Source organism: Salmo salar, chromosome 24 (assembly GCF_965601325.2).
Source record: "Salmo salar chromosome 24, fSalSal1, whole genome shotgun sequence".
In the NCBI taxonomy this organism is placed as follows: domain Eukaryota; kingdom Metazoa; phylum Chordata; class Actinopteri; order Salmoniformes; family Salmonidae; genus Salmo; species Salmo salar.
This window is the reverse complement of record NC_138314.1, coordinates 30,003,261-30,018,708: the sequence shown is the minus strand read 5'-3', so window position 1 is coordinate 30,018,708 and position 15,448 is coordinate 30,003,261. Positions and strand designations below refer to the sequence as shown.

The following is a 15,448-nucleotide window of genomic DNA, read 5'->3' as shown; positions in this document are numbered from 1 at the left end:
CTTCACTCATTACCTCATTCCCTCACTCCCTTACTCCCCCCCCCCCCCCCCCCCCCCCCCGCAATGTCCGTACTGTGAGACGCCTAAGACAGCGCTACAGGGAGACAGGACGGACAGACCACGTGTAACAACACCTGCACAGGATCGGTACATCCGAACATCACACCTGCGGGACAGGTACAGGATGGCAACAAGAACTTCCCGAGTTACACCAGGAACGCACAATCCCTCCATCAGTGCTCAGACTGTCCGCAATAGGCTGAGAGAGGCTGGACTGAGGGCTTGTAGGCCTGTTGTAAGGCAGGTCCTCACCAGACATCACCGGCAATAACGTCACCTATGGGTACAAACCCACCGTCGCTGGACCAGACAGGACTGGCAAAAAGTGCTCTTCACTGACGAGTCGTGGTTTTGTCTCACTAGGGGTGATGGTCAGATTCACGTTTATCGTCAAAGGAATGAGTGTTACACCGAGGCCTGTACTCTGGAGCGGGATCGATTTGGAGGTGGAGGGTCCGTCATGGTCTAGGGCGGTGTGTCACAGAATCATCGGACTGAGCTTGTTATCATTGCAGGTAATCTCAACGCTGTGCGTTACAGGGAAGACCTCCTCCTCCCTCATGTGGTACCCTTCCTGCAGGCTCATCCTGACATGATCCTCCAGCATGACAATGCCACCAGCCATACTGCTCGTTCTGTGCGTGATTTCCTGCAAGACAGGAATGTCAGTGTTTTGCCATGGCCAGCGAAGAGCCCGGATCTCAATCCCATTGAGCACCTCTGGGACCTGTTGGATCGGAAGGTGAGGGCTAGGGCCATTCCCCCCAGAAATGTCCGGGAACTTGCAGGTGCCTTGGTGGAAGAGTGGGGTAACATCTCACAGCAAGAACTGGCAAATCTGGTGCAGTCCATGAGGAGGAGATGCACTGCAATACTTAATGCAGCTGGTGGCCACACCAGATACTGACTGTTACTTTTGATTTTGACCCCCCCCCCCCCCCTTTTTGTTCAGGTACACATTATTCCATTTCGGTTAGTCAAATGTCTGTGGAACTTGTTCAGTTTATGTCCCAGTTGTTGAATCTTGTTATGTTCATACAAATAAGTTTGCTGAAAATAAATGCAGTTGACAGTGAGAGGTGTCTTTTTTTGCTGGGTTTATATCATGCAGATGATATAGTATGCAGATACTTACATTATTCACACATTAAACACAATAATTAATATTCATACACAGACTCATGTAGAGACCATAGAGATAGATAGAGATTACTGTTTGGAAAATAACCTGTTTTTGCATGGACATTGCCATTGAGGACTTCCAATGTGTTATATCCAGATCATCAGGAGGGATCAACCAATGAATTATACTTGTGAGAAAACATTCCATAACTGCAGGTGGTAGTAAACCACCAACCTTTATTCCTGTTCAAACAACACACTCCAGGTAGCAGTATGCACCCTTTCAGTTTGTTTATCAACTCATAAACTTAGTAGAAGAAGAACATTCACTACTTAAAAATGGAGATGGCCTCAATGGCGCTGCTCACACACACCATGATGGGACAGATACAAAGATGTGTGATCTAACAAAGTTTATGGTAGAGCTACACAGGACAAGAGATAACACATACAGTATGCCCATTTCTTTCGCTCCAGGAGATCACACAGCCCATTCCAAGGGGACAATGTGTGTCATCTCAGTAGCGGACAAATAATGAACGAGCTAGTGTCTAAATAAATAATAATGTTTGAGTTTAATTATTTGCCATTTCTCTCGCATCTTTGGTGTCTGAAGGGCTTGTAGAAAAATAGAGAGAAAGAGAGGGAGAGAAGGGGAGAGAGAGAGAGAGAGAGAGAGAGAGAGAGAGAGAGAGAGAGAGAGAGAGAGATATACTATATTGCATCATAGCCTGAGGGGAGGCGGGAGTGAAAGCCAGCTGAAATCCTGGTGCTCCACCAAATGAAGCCATTTATAGGGGGAGATGGGGTTGGCGATGTGATGGAGGGGGAAGGGAGGAGGATGGAGGGATTAGAGGAATAGATTTATGACCATGTGGCTGGGGTTCATAGTGCGCTCTGGCATTGAGAACACGCAGCTCATACATGGAGCTGCAAGGTGCCCTTCACACACATGTCATCATGCGACAAAATCTGGAGGAACTGCCGCATTCCCTCTCTCTTTTACCCTCCCTCTGTTTTCCCTCCCTCCTTCCCGGTCTCCTACTCCCTCTCTCCCACTGTCTTGCTTTGTGCCCTTCTTTTTTCTATTGCCTAGTGTACTGTACTATACTGTACTATACTGTACTGTAGTGTACTATACTGTACTGTACTATACTATACTGTACTATACTGTACTCCACAAAAGGGTCACTATAGAGCTCTCTCTCTCTCTCTCTCTCTCTCTCTTCTCTCTCTCTCTCTCTCTCTCTCTATCCATTCCATTTTATCTCTCCCCTTCTTTTCTACTGGAACCACACTGCATACAAGCTACATTACAGTGTTTGTTTCCGTTCCACAAAGTGAGTCAGCTAGGGAGCATATTGCACAATCCTCTGTTCAGAACTTCATGGAACATCTTAGTCATTTACAGATGTTTTCTAATCCCATGTATCAAAATCACTGCGCTATGACGTGACTGGTTTACTCACAGCGCTAATTATCTCTATGGGTAAAAACACTTCATTCATTTATTCATTCAGCAAGCAAATAAGAAATAGACTCCTGATGAATAAAGATGTACAGGTTACATACATATTATATTCATATCTCCCTCTCACTCTCTCTCTCTCTTCCACTTTCTTTATTTATTTTCTCTCTCTGTATGTCTCAGATAACAGTTTTTCGGATGGGGTCTGAGGGACACCAGGACATTGACTTGGCCATTCTCACTGCTCTGCTTAAAGGTAATTGTCTGCGTGCGTGCGCATGTGAATGTGTTCGTATTCCATGAGTTCCCTTCAGTGGTACACTTAGGGAATTATCTCTGTTTATCTGTGTATCCTGGGAAGTTAAAAGAAGGATAGGATATAATTTCAGAAAGCTTTCCTCCTGCTGAAGCCCCAATTACAGTTTTATCTACCAAAGCATATCTCCATGGTCCTTTACAAGGTCCTTTGCAAGGCACAAGGAGGAGATAACCCACACTAGAATACATGAACACAAACACAGGTAACACACACTATGATACACAAACACCACACAGAAAACACACTACAATCTAAGAAAAATGGGTTCCAAAGGGTTTTTTCAGCTGTCCCCATAGGAGAACCCTTTTTGGTTCCATGTAGAACACTTTTGGGTTCCATGTAGAACCTTCTGTGGAAATTGTTCGACATTGAACCCAAAAGGGTTCTACCTGGAACCGAAAGGGTTCTACCTGGAACCAAAAAGGATTCTTTAAAGGGTTCTCCTATGGGGACAGCCAAAGAACCCTTTTAGGTTCTAGATAGCACCTTTTTTTCTAAGAGTTTAGGATACACAAACACAGTTTCTTGTTCTTAGCTCAGGACTATCTTTCAATAGTGGAGGTGCATAAAAATGGTGGCCCCTATGCACTTACCACAAATTCCTTGTTTTCTTCACCATATTGTACATTGCTCTCCGTTACTATGTTTTAATTCAACCGAAGAGGTAGATTGTGCAGATTTTTTGGCACATTGAAACATATGACACGCCGTAGTTTAAAAACTCAGGTGATAGTGCTAAAACAATGACGTAATATCTACATTTTGCCACCTTTAAACTTTTGCCGTTGCCCAAATCCAGTTTGAAAACACTCCAACTAGAACCATTTCAACAATACAGCAATTTTAGGAAATAGTTTTCTACAGTGATTTTCCATACATGCACACTATATAAACAGAGGCCCCTTAAGTCAGACAGTTGGCTTTAGAAGGTAATGAAACAAAAGCCTCATGTCTACTACATGCTGCCAAGAAATAATGCATTTTTGGCAGCCTGTAAGAGATATGATTTACTCTATGCATCTATCTCACTCACACTCATTATTTTTTGCATCTTCTGTTCATATCTCTCTGTCCATCTCCCTCTCTGTGAGTGATCTCTCTATCTGACATGGACTGTCACAAGCATGACCAGTAAAGAGTACAGACTTCATTATGCATATTGTGTCTTTTTAGAGCGAGAGTGAGAGAAAGATTGTGTGAGAGATAGTGACACAGGGAAACAGAGAGGGAGAGAGAGGGAAAGAGAGAGAGTAACTGATTAACTATGTTGGAAGGAGTCCATAAACTCCAGCGACTACTGAACTGTGGAGAGCTCAGGGTTATTTAAGTGATAAACCCGAGCAGTCTCTTTTAAAAATACTTATTTATTAAACTCTGGTTACACTACTCTGCATCTCATTGCCAAGCTCTGTTAAAGGATCTCATTACCAAGCTCTGTTAAAGCATCTCATTACCAAGCTCTTTTAAAGCATCTCATTACCAAGCTCTGTTAAAGCATCTCATTGCCAAGCTCTGTTAAAGCATCTCATTACCAAGCTCTGTTAAAGCATCTCATTACCAAGCTCTGTTAAAGCATCTCATTACCAAGCTCTGTTAAAGCATCTCATTACCAAGCTCTGTTAAAGCATCTCATTACCAAGCTCTGTTAAAGCATCTCATTACCAAGCTCTGTTAAAGCATCTCATTACCAAGCTCTGTTAAAGCATCTCATTACCAAGCTCTTTTAAAGCATCTCATTACCAAGCTCTTTTAAAGCATCTCATTACCAAGCTCTGTTAAAGCATCTCATTGCCAAGCTCTGTTAAAGCATCTCATTACCAAGCTCTGTTAAAGCATCTCATTACCAAGCTCTGTTAAAGCATCTCATTACCAAGCTCTGTTAAAGCATCTCATTACCAAGCTCTTTTAAAGCATCTCATTACCAAGCTCTTTTAAAGCATTTCATTACCAAGCTCTGTTAAAGCATCTCATTACCAAGCTCTGTTAAAGGATCTCATTACCAAGCTCTGTTAAAGCATCTCATTACCAAGCTCTTTTAAAGCATCTCATTACCAAGCTCTTTTAAAGCATCTCATTACCAAGCTCTTTTAAAGCATTTCATTACCAAGCTCTGTTAAAGCATCTCATTACCAAGCTCTGTTAAAGCATCTCATTACCAAGCTCTGTTAAAGCATCTCATTACCAAGCTCTTTTAAAGCATCTCATTATCAAGCTTTGTTAAGCATCTCAACCACTAGGGGTGGCAGGTAGCCTAGTGGTTAGAGTGTTGGACTAGTAACTGAAAGGTTGCAAGATTAAATCCCCTAGCTGACAAGGTGAAAATCTGTCGTTCTGCCCCTGAACAAGGCAGTTTAACCCACTGTTCCTAGGCATCATTGAAAATAAGAATTTGTTCTTAACTGACTTGCCTAGTTAAATAAAGGTAAAATTACCAAGCTCTGTTAAAGCATCTCATTTCCAAGCTCTGTTAAAGCTCCCATTCTTAAGCCTGTGCAATATCTCAGCTGGCCAACTGAGTCTGTGAGTCTGCCGAGTAGAACTGTCAGTCATCATAAAAGGTGTGCAGACTCAACCTTTCCTCCCGTCAGCGTTTGAGTTTTCAAACTACTGGTTAAAGTGCTTTTTGCAAAACAATTTATCACGGCACAATCCACTTGACAAATATCCTTTCTCAAAAAGAAAGTAAGTGGTAGGTGTCGGAGGACAAGAACAACTACATTCAGCTGTACTTTAAGAACAACCGCACAAATACAGCAATCTGCTTTTTGCTTGCTAAACAATGATCTTCTGCCCTTCCAATAAAAAATAAGTAAATACCTCCATCCACCTCCAGCAAGAGAAGTAAATCTATGAGTTTGAGATTGTAGTCAGTGTCTTCAGACTGACTAACCTAAAAATCACCTTGCATCCTAAAAAACAACAATATGTAGATCAAGTGAAAACAAGTGATGCCCTCTGTTCTTCCTCCTAGGAGCCAACGCATCGGCTCCTGACCAGCTCAGTCTGGCCCTGGCCTGGAACCGAGTGGACATCGCCCGCAGTCAGATCTTCATCTACGGACAACAGTGGCCTGTAAGACTCAGCCTCACTTCCTGCTTTACAGTATAGACTACAGCACTGTGCAATGGATCATGAAGTTATTGTACTTACAGTTTATGGAGTGTTTAGTTCTATATTACCCACAGCAGTGGCCTGAAAGATCCAGCCTATAACTTATTACTTCCTTGTTTACAATATAGACTACAGACAGCACTCTCCAAGTAAAAATGTGAAGTATCCTCTATCCATCAGGATTTAGGTTGCATTTCTCTATGGTTAACCCTGAGTTGACTGACTGACTGTGCCTTCCCTGTGTGTACGGTAGGTGGGTTCTCTGGAGCAGTCTATGCTGGATGCCCTGGTGCTGGACAGAGTGGACTTCGTCAAGCTGCTGATCGAGAACGGAGTGAGCATGCATCGCTTCCTCACCCTCTCCAGACTGGAGGAGCTCTACAACACGGTACTACACTGCACGGTGGACAGCGCTGAACTCTCTGTATTTCAATCCAGTGTTTTTGTAACTGCTCCAACCCCTTGTGTATGTAGAACACAAGTTGTATATCACTATTACTTTTATACTCTCTCCTGGTGAGTCTGTTAGAATAATGAAATGGTAACTCTGCACTGTATCCCTCCTATGTATTCATTCCTAAAGCCTTTATAACAGCTACATAAGACATTGTAGCATCTGTCGTAGGCAGTTATTATCAACAATGACATAACACTATACCTACAGTGTGGTACTTTATTCAAGTGAGCCATCTGTCATAGCTCTACAACGTGCTGGAGGCCGTGGCTGTGGACTAAACTCTGCTTCTGTTTGCTTTGTCAGAGGCATGGACCATCCAACACTCTATACCACCTGGTCAGAGACGTCAAAAAGGTACGCTTATCGTGTACAGTAAGTGTGTGTGACTGCGTAGGCGTTTGTGGGAATGTTTGCTTGTGTGTGAATGCAAGTCCAGCAAATGTCTTATTTGTCTAGACTTGTCTTGCTTTTGTTTGCAGAGTGTGTGTAGCTCTGTAGATCGCTATTGTTGCTAACGGCGCATCTAGGAGACGGCTTTTCTCCTTTTCAGCTGGGGGTTACAGCAGTGGCTGCGTAGAGCTGTCTCTGTATTGTGTCTGTCTCTACCAGTGGAGGCTGGTGGGAGGAGCTATAGGCGGACTGGCTCATTGTAATGTCTGGAATGGAATTAATGTAATGGAGCCAAATGTGGTTTTCATATGTTTGGTGTGTTTGATAACGTTCCATTTATGACCATTCCAGCCATTACAATGAGCCTGTCCTCCTTTAGCTCCTCCCACCAGCCTTCACTGGTCTCTACCCCTCCCATCGCTCTTTCTTTTGCTCTGTACACACTCACTCCCATACAAATCCAATCCATTATTACTCCATTTGGGTCCAATGTGTATTATGTATCCACATGCACACTAACCATGCATTGTTCAAACGTATAGTACTCTTGCATCTCTGACATTAAACCAGGGGAAAAGCACTCCTGAAAGCAAATGTCCACAGTATTTCAGACTACTTCCAATTGTAGCTGTCACAGTTCACTTAGCCTTGACACAATTATTTAAAATGAGCTACCGTTATGTATTGCTATCTCTCTGCAATTGACACCAAATTGGGTGTCTCGTTGAGGAGTGAGTGTGTACAACATGCCATTCATTATGGAGAGTCCGTCTGAGATTAGACTGTTGACTGTATATGAGACATGACTTTTTCTACTACTCTCTGCCTGTGTCTGTCTTGCTTGTGCCTTAGCCCTCAAATACTGATACCTCATTCTATTCTATAATATACAAAAGCCACTAATATTTTACAATAACTTTCATGAACAAGCCTTTATGCTTGTAATTGCTTGCGTTATAAATGTTATACACGTTTATGATTTGTAAGGCTAATAATACTAATAGCTTATAAATGCATATAAATGTGTATAATGTTTACAAATAGTGGACTGCTATTAATAGTTTATAAACATTTTATACATTTTATGTCATACAAATTATGACAATGTTACCCAAAATCCTTTAGATAATTCTATGACAGAACTACAGTACCATGTAACAAAACAATTGTACGAAAATGTTCTTCCTTAACTTGAGATGATGACCCATTACGCTCTTGATCTTCCTCTAGTGAAAGCTCAAAGAAGGTCATAGGTCAGCAGCATCTGTATTTAGTTCTGATGAATAGAATCATAGTTGATTACAGTAACATGTGCTCCTATGGGAGAGCTGTAGAGGTTACAGGAAGTCATGGTGTTATCGTCCCTCATTTAAAAGTTCCCATAACCCCCTTAGCTCTGTAGGCAGGGTGAGGACCGTACAGGCACTTCTGAGGATTGGACTAATGAGTCTTGTGCACACACACATGCTCAACACACATAACCAAGCAACACGCACACACACGCACGCACGCATACACACACCCACACACCAATAAATGGATATGGGAATATACAGTACCAATCAAAAGTTTGGACACACCTACTCATTCAAGGGTTTTTCTTTATTTTTTTACTATTTTCTACATTGTAGAATAATAGTGAAGACATCAAAACTATGAAATAACACATATGGAATCATGTAGTAACCAAAAAAGTTTGAAACAAATGAAAATATATTTTCTATTTGAGATTCTTCAAAGTAGACACCCTTTGCCTTGATGACAGATTTGCACACAGCTGGCATTCTCTCAGCCAGCTTCACCTGGAATGCTTTTCCAACAGTCTTGAAGGAGTTCCCACATATCCTGAGCACTTGTTGGCTGCTTTTCCTTCACTCTGCGGTCCATCTCATCTCAAACCATCTCAATTGGGTTGAGGTCAGGTGATTGTGGAGGCCAGGCAATCTGATGCAGTACTCCATCACTCTCCTTCTTGGTGAAATAGCCCTTACACAGCGCGGAGGTGAGTTTCAGATCATTGTCCTTTTGAAAAACAAATGATAGTCCCCCAAAGCACAAACCAGATGGGATGGCATATCGCTGCAGAATGCTGTGGTAGCCATGCTGGTTAAGTGTGCTTTGAATTCTAAATAAATCCCAGACATCGTCACCAGCAAAGCCCCTCCACACCATTACACCTCCTCCTCCATGCTTCACGGTGGGAACCACACATGCGGAGATCATCCATTCACCTACTCTGCGTCTCACAAAGACATGGCGGTTGGAACCAAAAATCTCAAATTTGGACTCATCAGACCACAAATTTCTAATGTCCATTGCTCATGTTTCTTGGTCCAAGCATGTCTCTTCTTCTTATTGATGTCCTTTAGTAGTGTTTTTATTTTGCAGCAATTCGACCATGAAGGCCTGATTCAAGCCTCTGAACAGTCTCCTCTGAACAGTTGATGTTGAGATGTGTCTGTTACTTGAACTCTGTGAAGCATTTATTTGGGTTTTAATTTCTGAGGCTGGTAACTCTAATGAACTTATCCTCTGCAGTAGAGGTAACTCTGGGTCTCCCTTTCATGTGGCGGTCCTCATGAGAGCCAGTTTCATCATAGTGCTTGATGATTTTTGCGACTGCACTTGAAGAAACTTTCAAAGTTCTTGACATTTTCCGGATTGATGGACCTTAATATCTTAAAGTAATGATGGACTGTCAATTCTCTTTGCTTATTTGAACTGTTCTTGCCATAATATGGACTTGATCTTTTACCAAATAGGGCTATCTTTTGTATACCACTCCTACCTTGTCACAACACAAGAGATTGGCTCAAACGCAATAGAAGGAAAGAAATTCCACAAATTAACTTTTAACAAGGCACACCTGTTATTTGAAATACATTCCAGGTGACTACCTCATGATGCTGGTTGTCATCAAGGCAAAGGGTGGCTACTTTGAAGAATCTCAAATATGAAATATATTTTTTTCAATTACACTTTTTTGGTTAATAGATGATTCCATATGTGTTATTTCATAGTTTTGATGTCTTCACTATTATTCTACAATGTAGAACATAGTAAAACATAAAGAAAAACCCTGGAATGAGTAGGTGTGTCCAAACTTTTGACTGGTACTGTATATACTATGTATTAATTATTTATATTTTATCAAATTAAAACGTATGATAAAGCTCACACACACATATTTAACCATAGAGCATGGCGGTTTAGGCTTTTGCCCAATATCTGTGTTTTTATTCTCTTCCTCTTGTCTTGCTGTATGAAGGTGTGGTATTGAGTGTGTGGAATTAGTGTGCAGTATAGTAGGATGCATTGCTTTAACCAGGATGGCCCAAACATTCTGTCCTCTTCCCCTGTTCTCTCTCTGGAGGAAATCTTAGACTATCATTGGCTATGTCATGATTCTCCACACATTATGGATTTAAAAGCATTGAATTGGTGTAAGCATCGGATGAAGGTGCACCATCGTTAAGTCCATGAGAGGGAGTGTGCAACTGCTATTGGCTTTAGTGTGTAACTTTGGCCCCTGAACTCTAACCCTTGGATTCTCTGGTGCTGGAATAAGTCAACCTGACATGACTTGGAGTGTTGAAACTAGCTGACATCTCTTGGCTTACTGCATGACTGCAGTTGTGTACAGGCTTTCGTACCTAGCATCATAAAAGCAAGTTGAGGTGTTACAGCTTTTTACAATAAAAGTTAATCAGTTAGTTGACATACATAGCGTGGTTCCAAATAAAATATATAACATTTTACTTGTTAAACAAAATCTCTTTCCCTGAGTAACTGTATTAGTATAAAATAATATTATATATTTTTTGTTTTTGCATACAATATAGTTCATAAAGTAATGTGTGCTCATCTTTATCGAGGGTGTCAATCATTTCAGACCCACTGTACAATGGCCCCAATGCAAACAATTGAAGATAAAGGAGAAGGGCACTGCAAGTTCTATCATAATAATTATGCCGTATTGGAGGTATTAACCTTGTTATAACTGACACACCCAGGTTTACATTTTGTGATAAAACCACACCTGCCTACAAAATGCAGAGTTAAACATTCTGAGTGAACCTGTAGTGTGCTTTTCCTTTATCTGCAATTGATTGACTTGGGGGCCTATATTTAATCAATATGAGTGCCGCTACTGTGTACAACCGTATGAGCGTGTAAGCAGACACGGTAAACTTAAACACGGTAAATTTGTTTTCGTTCAACTACTTTAGGTGTGTTTGACTGAGCTTGTTTGGTGCAATGGAACCAATACAATAGGGCAAACCCTGCCCATATGGAATTTCAGACATGCTTGATTTAACTCTCAAAATATTTGACAGGAAATAAATACTGTTTGTATTCTGGTCTCGGCATCATAAGACTGTGTAAGTGCACCTCCAGAACCCCAGAGTGATGGTGAGGTCAGCTCACTCATTGTAGGGATAGTTTGTTTGAAGGGAACAGCAGGGCGGTACTCTGACATGGTAATAGATGTAGCCAATAATGTAGCCAACATGGGATACAGTATGTTCACCCAGCAAGGTTTAGAACGTTCTATGTAGAGGGCGGGGAACGATATAGTGCTGCGTTTAATCGGAACTTGTGTGAAAAAACACAAGCGCATCCTGCTTTGGAGTTCTCCCACTTCAAAGGGTTGCCTCTGAGCTTTGGCTGGATAACTGAGGCTTTACTGGGATAACAGAAACAAAATAGAGTACGTTTTGATGGGGCATATAGGGAGCTTCCCACTAAAGTAACCAGGGGCAGTGGATGAGATGGCTTTAAAGCATCCGTAGATGAATGATAATTGGCCCAGCTCTAAGGAGCGGCGGGAGCCCAGCCTCCCTATTCCCCCCCCCCCCCCCCCTCCCCCCACACCGGCCTCCACTGGTTTAGACCTAATGGCCTCCTGGTAATTACAGTCAGCTCATAGAGCTCTGCTTTCTAGCTGAAGTGGATGATGAAGGCCTATTTCTATCAAGAAACGTCTCTCATTTGTTCTCCTTTTATCCTCATCTTCAGACTTCTGGTTGTCTCTCTCTTCCAGCACTGAACCCCTGATAAGATCTGGTCATATATTACATATGCAAATTAGTACATAGCAATCAGACAAATTAAGTAAGCATTGGTCTGATTTTTAGATTTTTCCATTTCCTCAAGATTTGTCTTTTTCCATCTTCTCCTTAACCTTTTCCATATTTTCATGGTCTCCCTCTTCCTCCTACCTCCTTGACTCCTCCACCCCTCTCCTCTCAGAGTACAGTATACTGATGTCGATCTCAGTGCTGTTGAAATAAGCTAAGTTAAACTGAGCTAAGTTAAGATAAATTAAGCTAAGCTAAACTACTAAATTAAGCTAAGCTAACTTCATTTAAATTAAGTTAAGGTCATTTAAATTAGGTTAGGTTATAAACTCTGTGATCTTATCTGGGGGTCTGTGTCTCCCATCTCTCCTTGGCCTTGTGCTGTATACTCACTGACCTTGTGTGCTCTTTCCAAGCAAGAATATCCAGGGTTCAGTTGGATCTACTTCAAGGTGAATCAACTAATCACGTATTCTTTTTAGCACAAAACAAATGTGTGTGGATGTGTGACGTGAAGTGTGTATGATTTGTGTGGGGTGTTTTCTCTTCCTTTCACCTTCTTATGCTCAACTGTCGTGGGAGTGTGCGGCGTTGTCTCACCAATTTCTCGGTCCCCAGGGTAACCTCCCACCAGATTACCGCATTAGTCTCATTGACATTGGATTGGTCATCGAGTACTTGATGGGCGGAGCTTACCGATGCAACTACACCAGGAAGAGGTTTAGAACGCTGTATCATAACCTCTTTGGACCCAAACGAGTGAGTGGCGGACCAGCTTTACACTTTCCTATTCTGCAAATGAAACAGTACCTTCAGAAAGTATTCACACCCCTATACTTTTTCTACATGTAGTTGTGCTACATATGTAGTTGTGCTCCTATCCTTTTTCCACATGTAGTTGTGCCTGAGTTTAAAAGTTATTAAATTAAGATTATTTTGTCACTGGCCTACAACCCATGATGTTAAAGTGGAATTAATTAAAATAATAGATAATGAAAAGCTAAAATGTCTTGAGTCAGCAGAGTTAAAGATAAGATAAAAAATTATATAAAAAATAGAAATAGTAACACAAGGAATAAATAAACAGTGAATAACGAATAAAAATAACAAGTAAAAATAACATGGCAATATACAGGAAGTAGAAAATAACATGGCTATATACAGAGAATACCAGTACCAAGTCGATGTGCAGGTGTACGAGGTAATTGAGGTACCTATGTACTGTACATATAGTTAGGGGTAAAGTGACTAGGCAACCGGATAGATAATAGACAGTAGCAGCAGCGTATGTCATGAGTGTGAATGTGTGTGTGTGTGTAGGTAGAGTCCAGTGTGTGTGCATGGAGTCAATGCAAGGGAGTTAGTGCAAAAAAGGGTCAATGCAGGTAGTCCAGGTAGCCATTTCATTAGCTATTTATGTCCTGAATACCAAGCGTTATGTTTGGGGCCAATAATCCAACACAGCACATCACTAAGTACCACTCTTCATATTTTCAAGCATGGTGGTGGCTGCATCATGTTATGGGTATGACTGTCATTGGCAAGGACTAGGGAGTTTTTTTTTTATAAAAAGAAACGGAATTGAGCTAAGCACAGGAAAAATCCTGGAGGAAAACCTGGTCCAGTCTTCTTTCTAACAGACACTGGGAGAAAAAAATAAATCTTTCAGCAGGACAACAACCTACAACACAAGGCCAAATATACACAGGAGTTGCTTACCAAGACAACATTGAATGTTCCTGAGTGGCCTAGTTTCAGTTTTGACTTAAATCGTCTTGAAAATCTATGGCGAGACCTAAAATGTCTGTCTAGCAATCATCAACAACCAATTTAAAGAATAGCGTGCAATTATTGTTCAATCCAGGTGTGCAAAGCTCTTAGAGACTTACCCAGAAAGACACATTTGTAAATGCTGCCAAAGGGGATTCTAACATGTATTGACTCAGGGGGTCGAATATTTATCTAATCAAGACATATTAGTGTTTTATTTTTCATATATTTTTTCTTCCACTTTGACATTACAGAGTAGTTTGTGTAAATCGTTGACAAAAAAATCACAATGAAATCCATTTTAATCCCATTTTTTCTAACACAACAAAATGTGGAAAAAGTAAAGGGGAGTGAATACTTTTTGAAGGCACAGTATGTGCATATATGTCAATGACTGTATACATAGTAAGTGGACAAAGCCATCGATCACGTGACACCATTCATTCCTATGTGGGGACTCAATAGCGCATTGAAGCCAAATGAAGTCGGTTAAGATAACGTCTCATGGAGACATAACATACACAGTTTGACCTACTCCAGGAACTGACCTTGCAGGCTAGCTCAGTGCTGCTCCCTCTCATTGACTAACTCAAGTTGAAGTACTGCAAGGTGCCATTAGCAACTCAATTATCCTTATCACCTCTTCTGTGTGTGATTGTAAAATAACCGGTTAAAGGACATACATCTGCTGTATTGGAAGCAATTATTGGCATCATGATTGTCTTCAAAAAAGAATAATATTTACACGAAGTTTGACCACGAAGATGAAACTATAAGATGAAACTATAATTGAGGACCCTGTTTTCTGCTAACAATGTCTGCAGTACCGCAGTCGGCCTTGAACTTCCGTAGCTTCAGTGCGTGGGGGCAGTTGTTGTCCCCGATGTTTACATGTCTACTTGTCTCTGTGGGCTCAGTTTAATCAAACCTGCATTGCGGTATTTATGCAGTAGCTCTTTTTCCCATGTTCAAATAAACTAATTGACTGGTCTTAGGTACTATATACAAACCTACAACTACTAACCTGGTGGACTCACCTCACGTATGCTTTCAGTTTTCAGAAGAAGAAGAGAAGCATGTGTCCATGTGGGATGACGTTTGTAAAGAAATGCACTGTGTTGATATTGCTATGGCAGGTTTAATTCCAGCCCATGTGTCTGTGTCTTTGTGTATGTGTGATGGATATGAGGCTGAACTGAATGTTTGTGTGTGTGAGCTGTGAAGGTATGATACGCAATGTCTAACGGTAGTGGGTTGTGTGGTGCTTTTTGTCAGTTTATTCGGGGCTGAATGCAGGTGATGGGATGGTTTGTTGTCTGTTCAGACTGAACAGTTAAAGAAGGTACTGCGTGTTGACAGGTGCTCTGTAGTAACAGTAACACAAACTGACTAGCCAACTGAAAGCCAACCCGAGCCTCACTTTTGGAGTAATGAAAATTTGGTACTTAATTAACCTGTTTTTTGTGTGATCAAAGGTTCTGTAAATGAATATGAATAAATATGCAGTCCCTCTGAATGCAGGATGTACATGCATGTCACTCTAACTCAAACCTGCACTAGGGATACGGCCTCATTTTCTCCCTCTGCGTGCAACTCTCACACACTACTAGTAGAAAGCAGTGCTGAACTGCACTACATTATACTGTTAGGAACAATGGCTGTGAGATAGA

At 41.4% G+C, this 15,448-nt stretch overlaps 1 protein-coding gene across 4 annotated transcripts in view; it reads left to right on the top strand.

Annotated features, from left to right (window-relative positions):
• LOC106585358 (transient receptor potential cation channel subfamily M member 3) overlaps positions 1–15,448 on the top strand; it is a 168,627-nt gene that overhangs the window by 123,155 nt on the left and 30,024 nt on the right. For 2 of the 4 annotated variants that reach the window (XM_014171466.2, XM_045706851.1), the window contains exons 9-14: positions 2,834–2,906; positions 5,941–6,041; positions 6,334–6,468; positions 6,841–6,891; positions 12,425–12,460; positions 12,627–12,767. In XM_014171466.2, the coding sequence (XP_014026941.1) occupies positions 2,834–2,906; positions 5,941–6,041; positions 6,334–6,468; positions 6,841–6,891; positions 12,425–12,460; positions 12,627–12,767 (537 nt within the window). The remainder of the gene's footprint in view (positions 1–2,833; positions 2,907–5,940; positions 6,042–6,333; positions 6,469–6,840; positions 6,892–12,424; positions 12,461–12,626; positions 12,768–15,448) is intronic. The other 2 variants (XM_014171467.2, XM_045706852.1) reach the window with 1 other exon arrangement.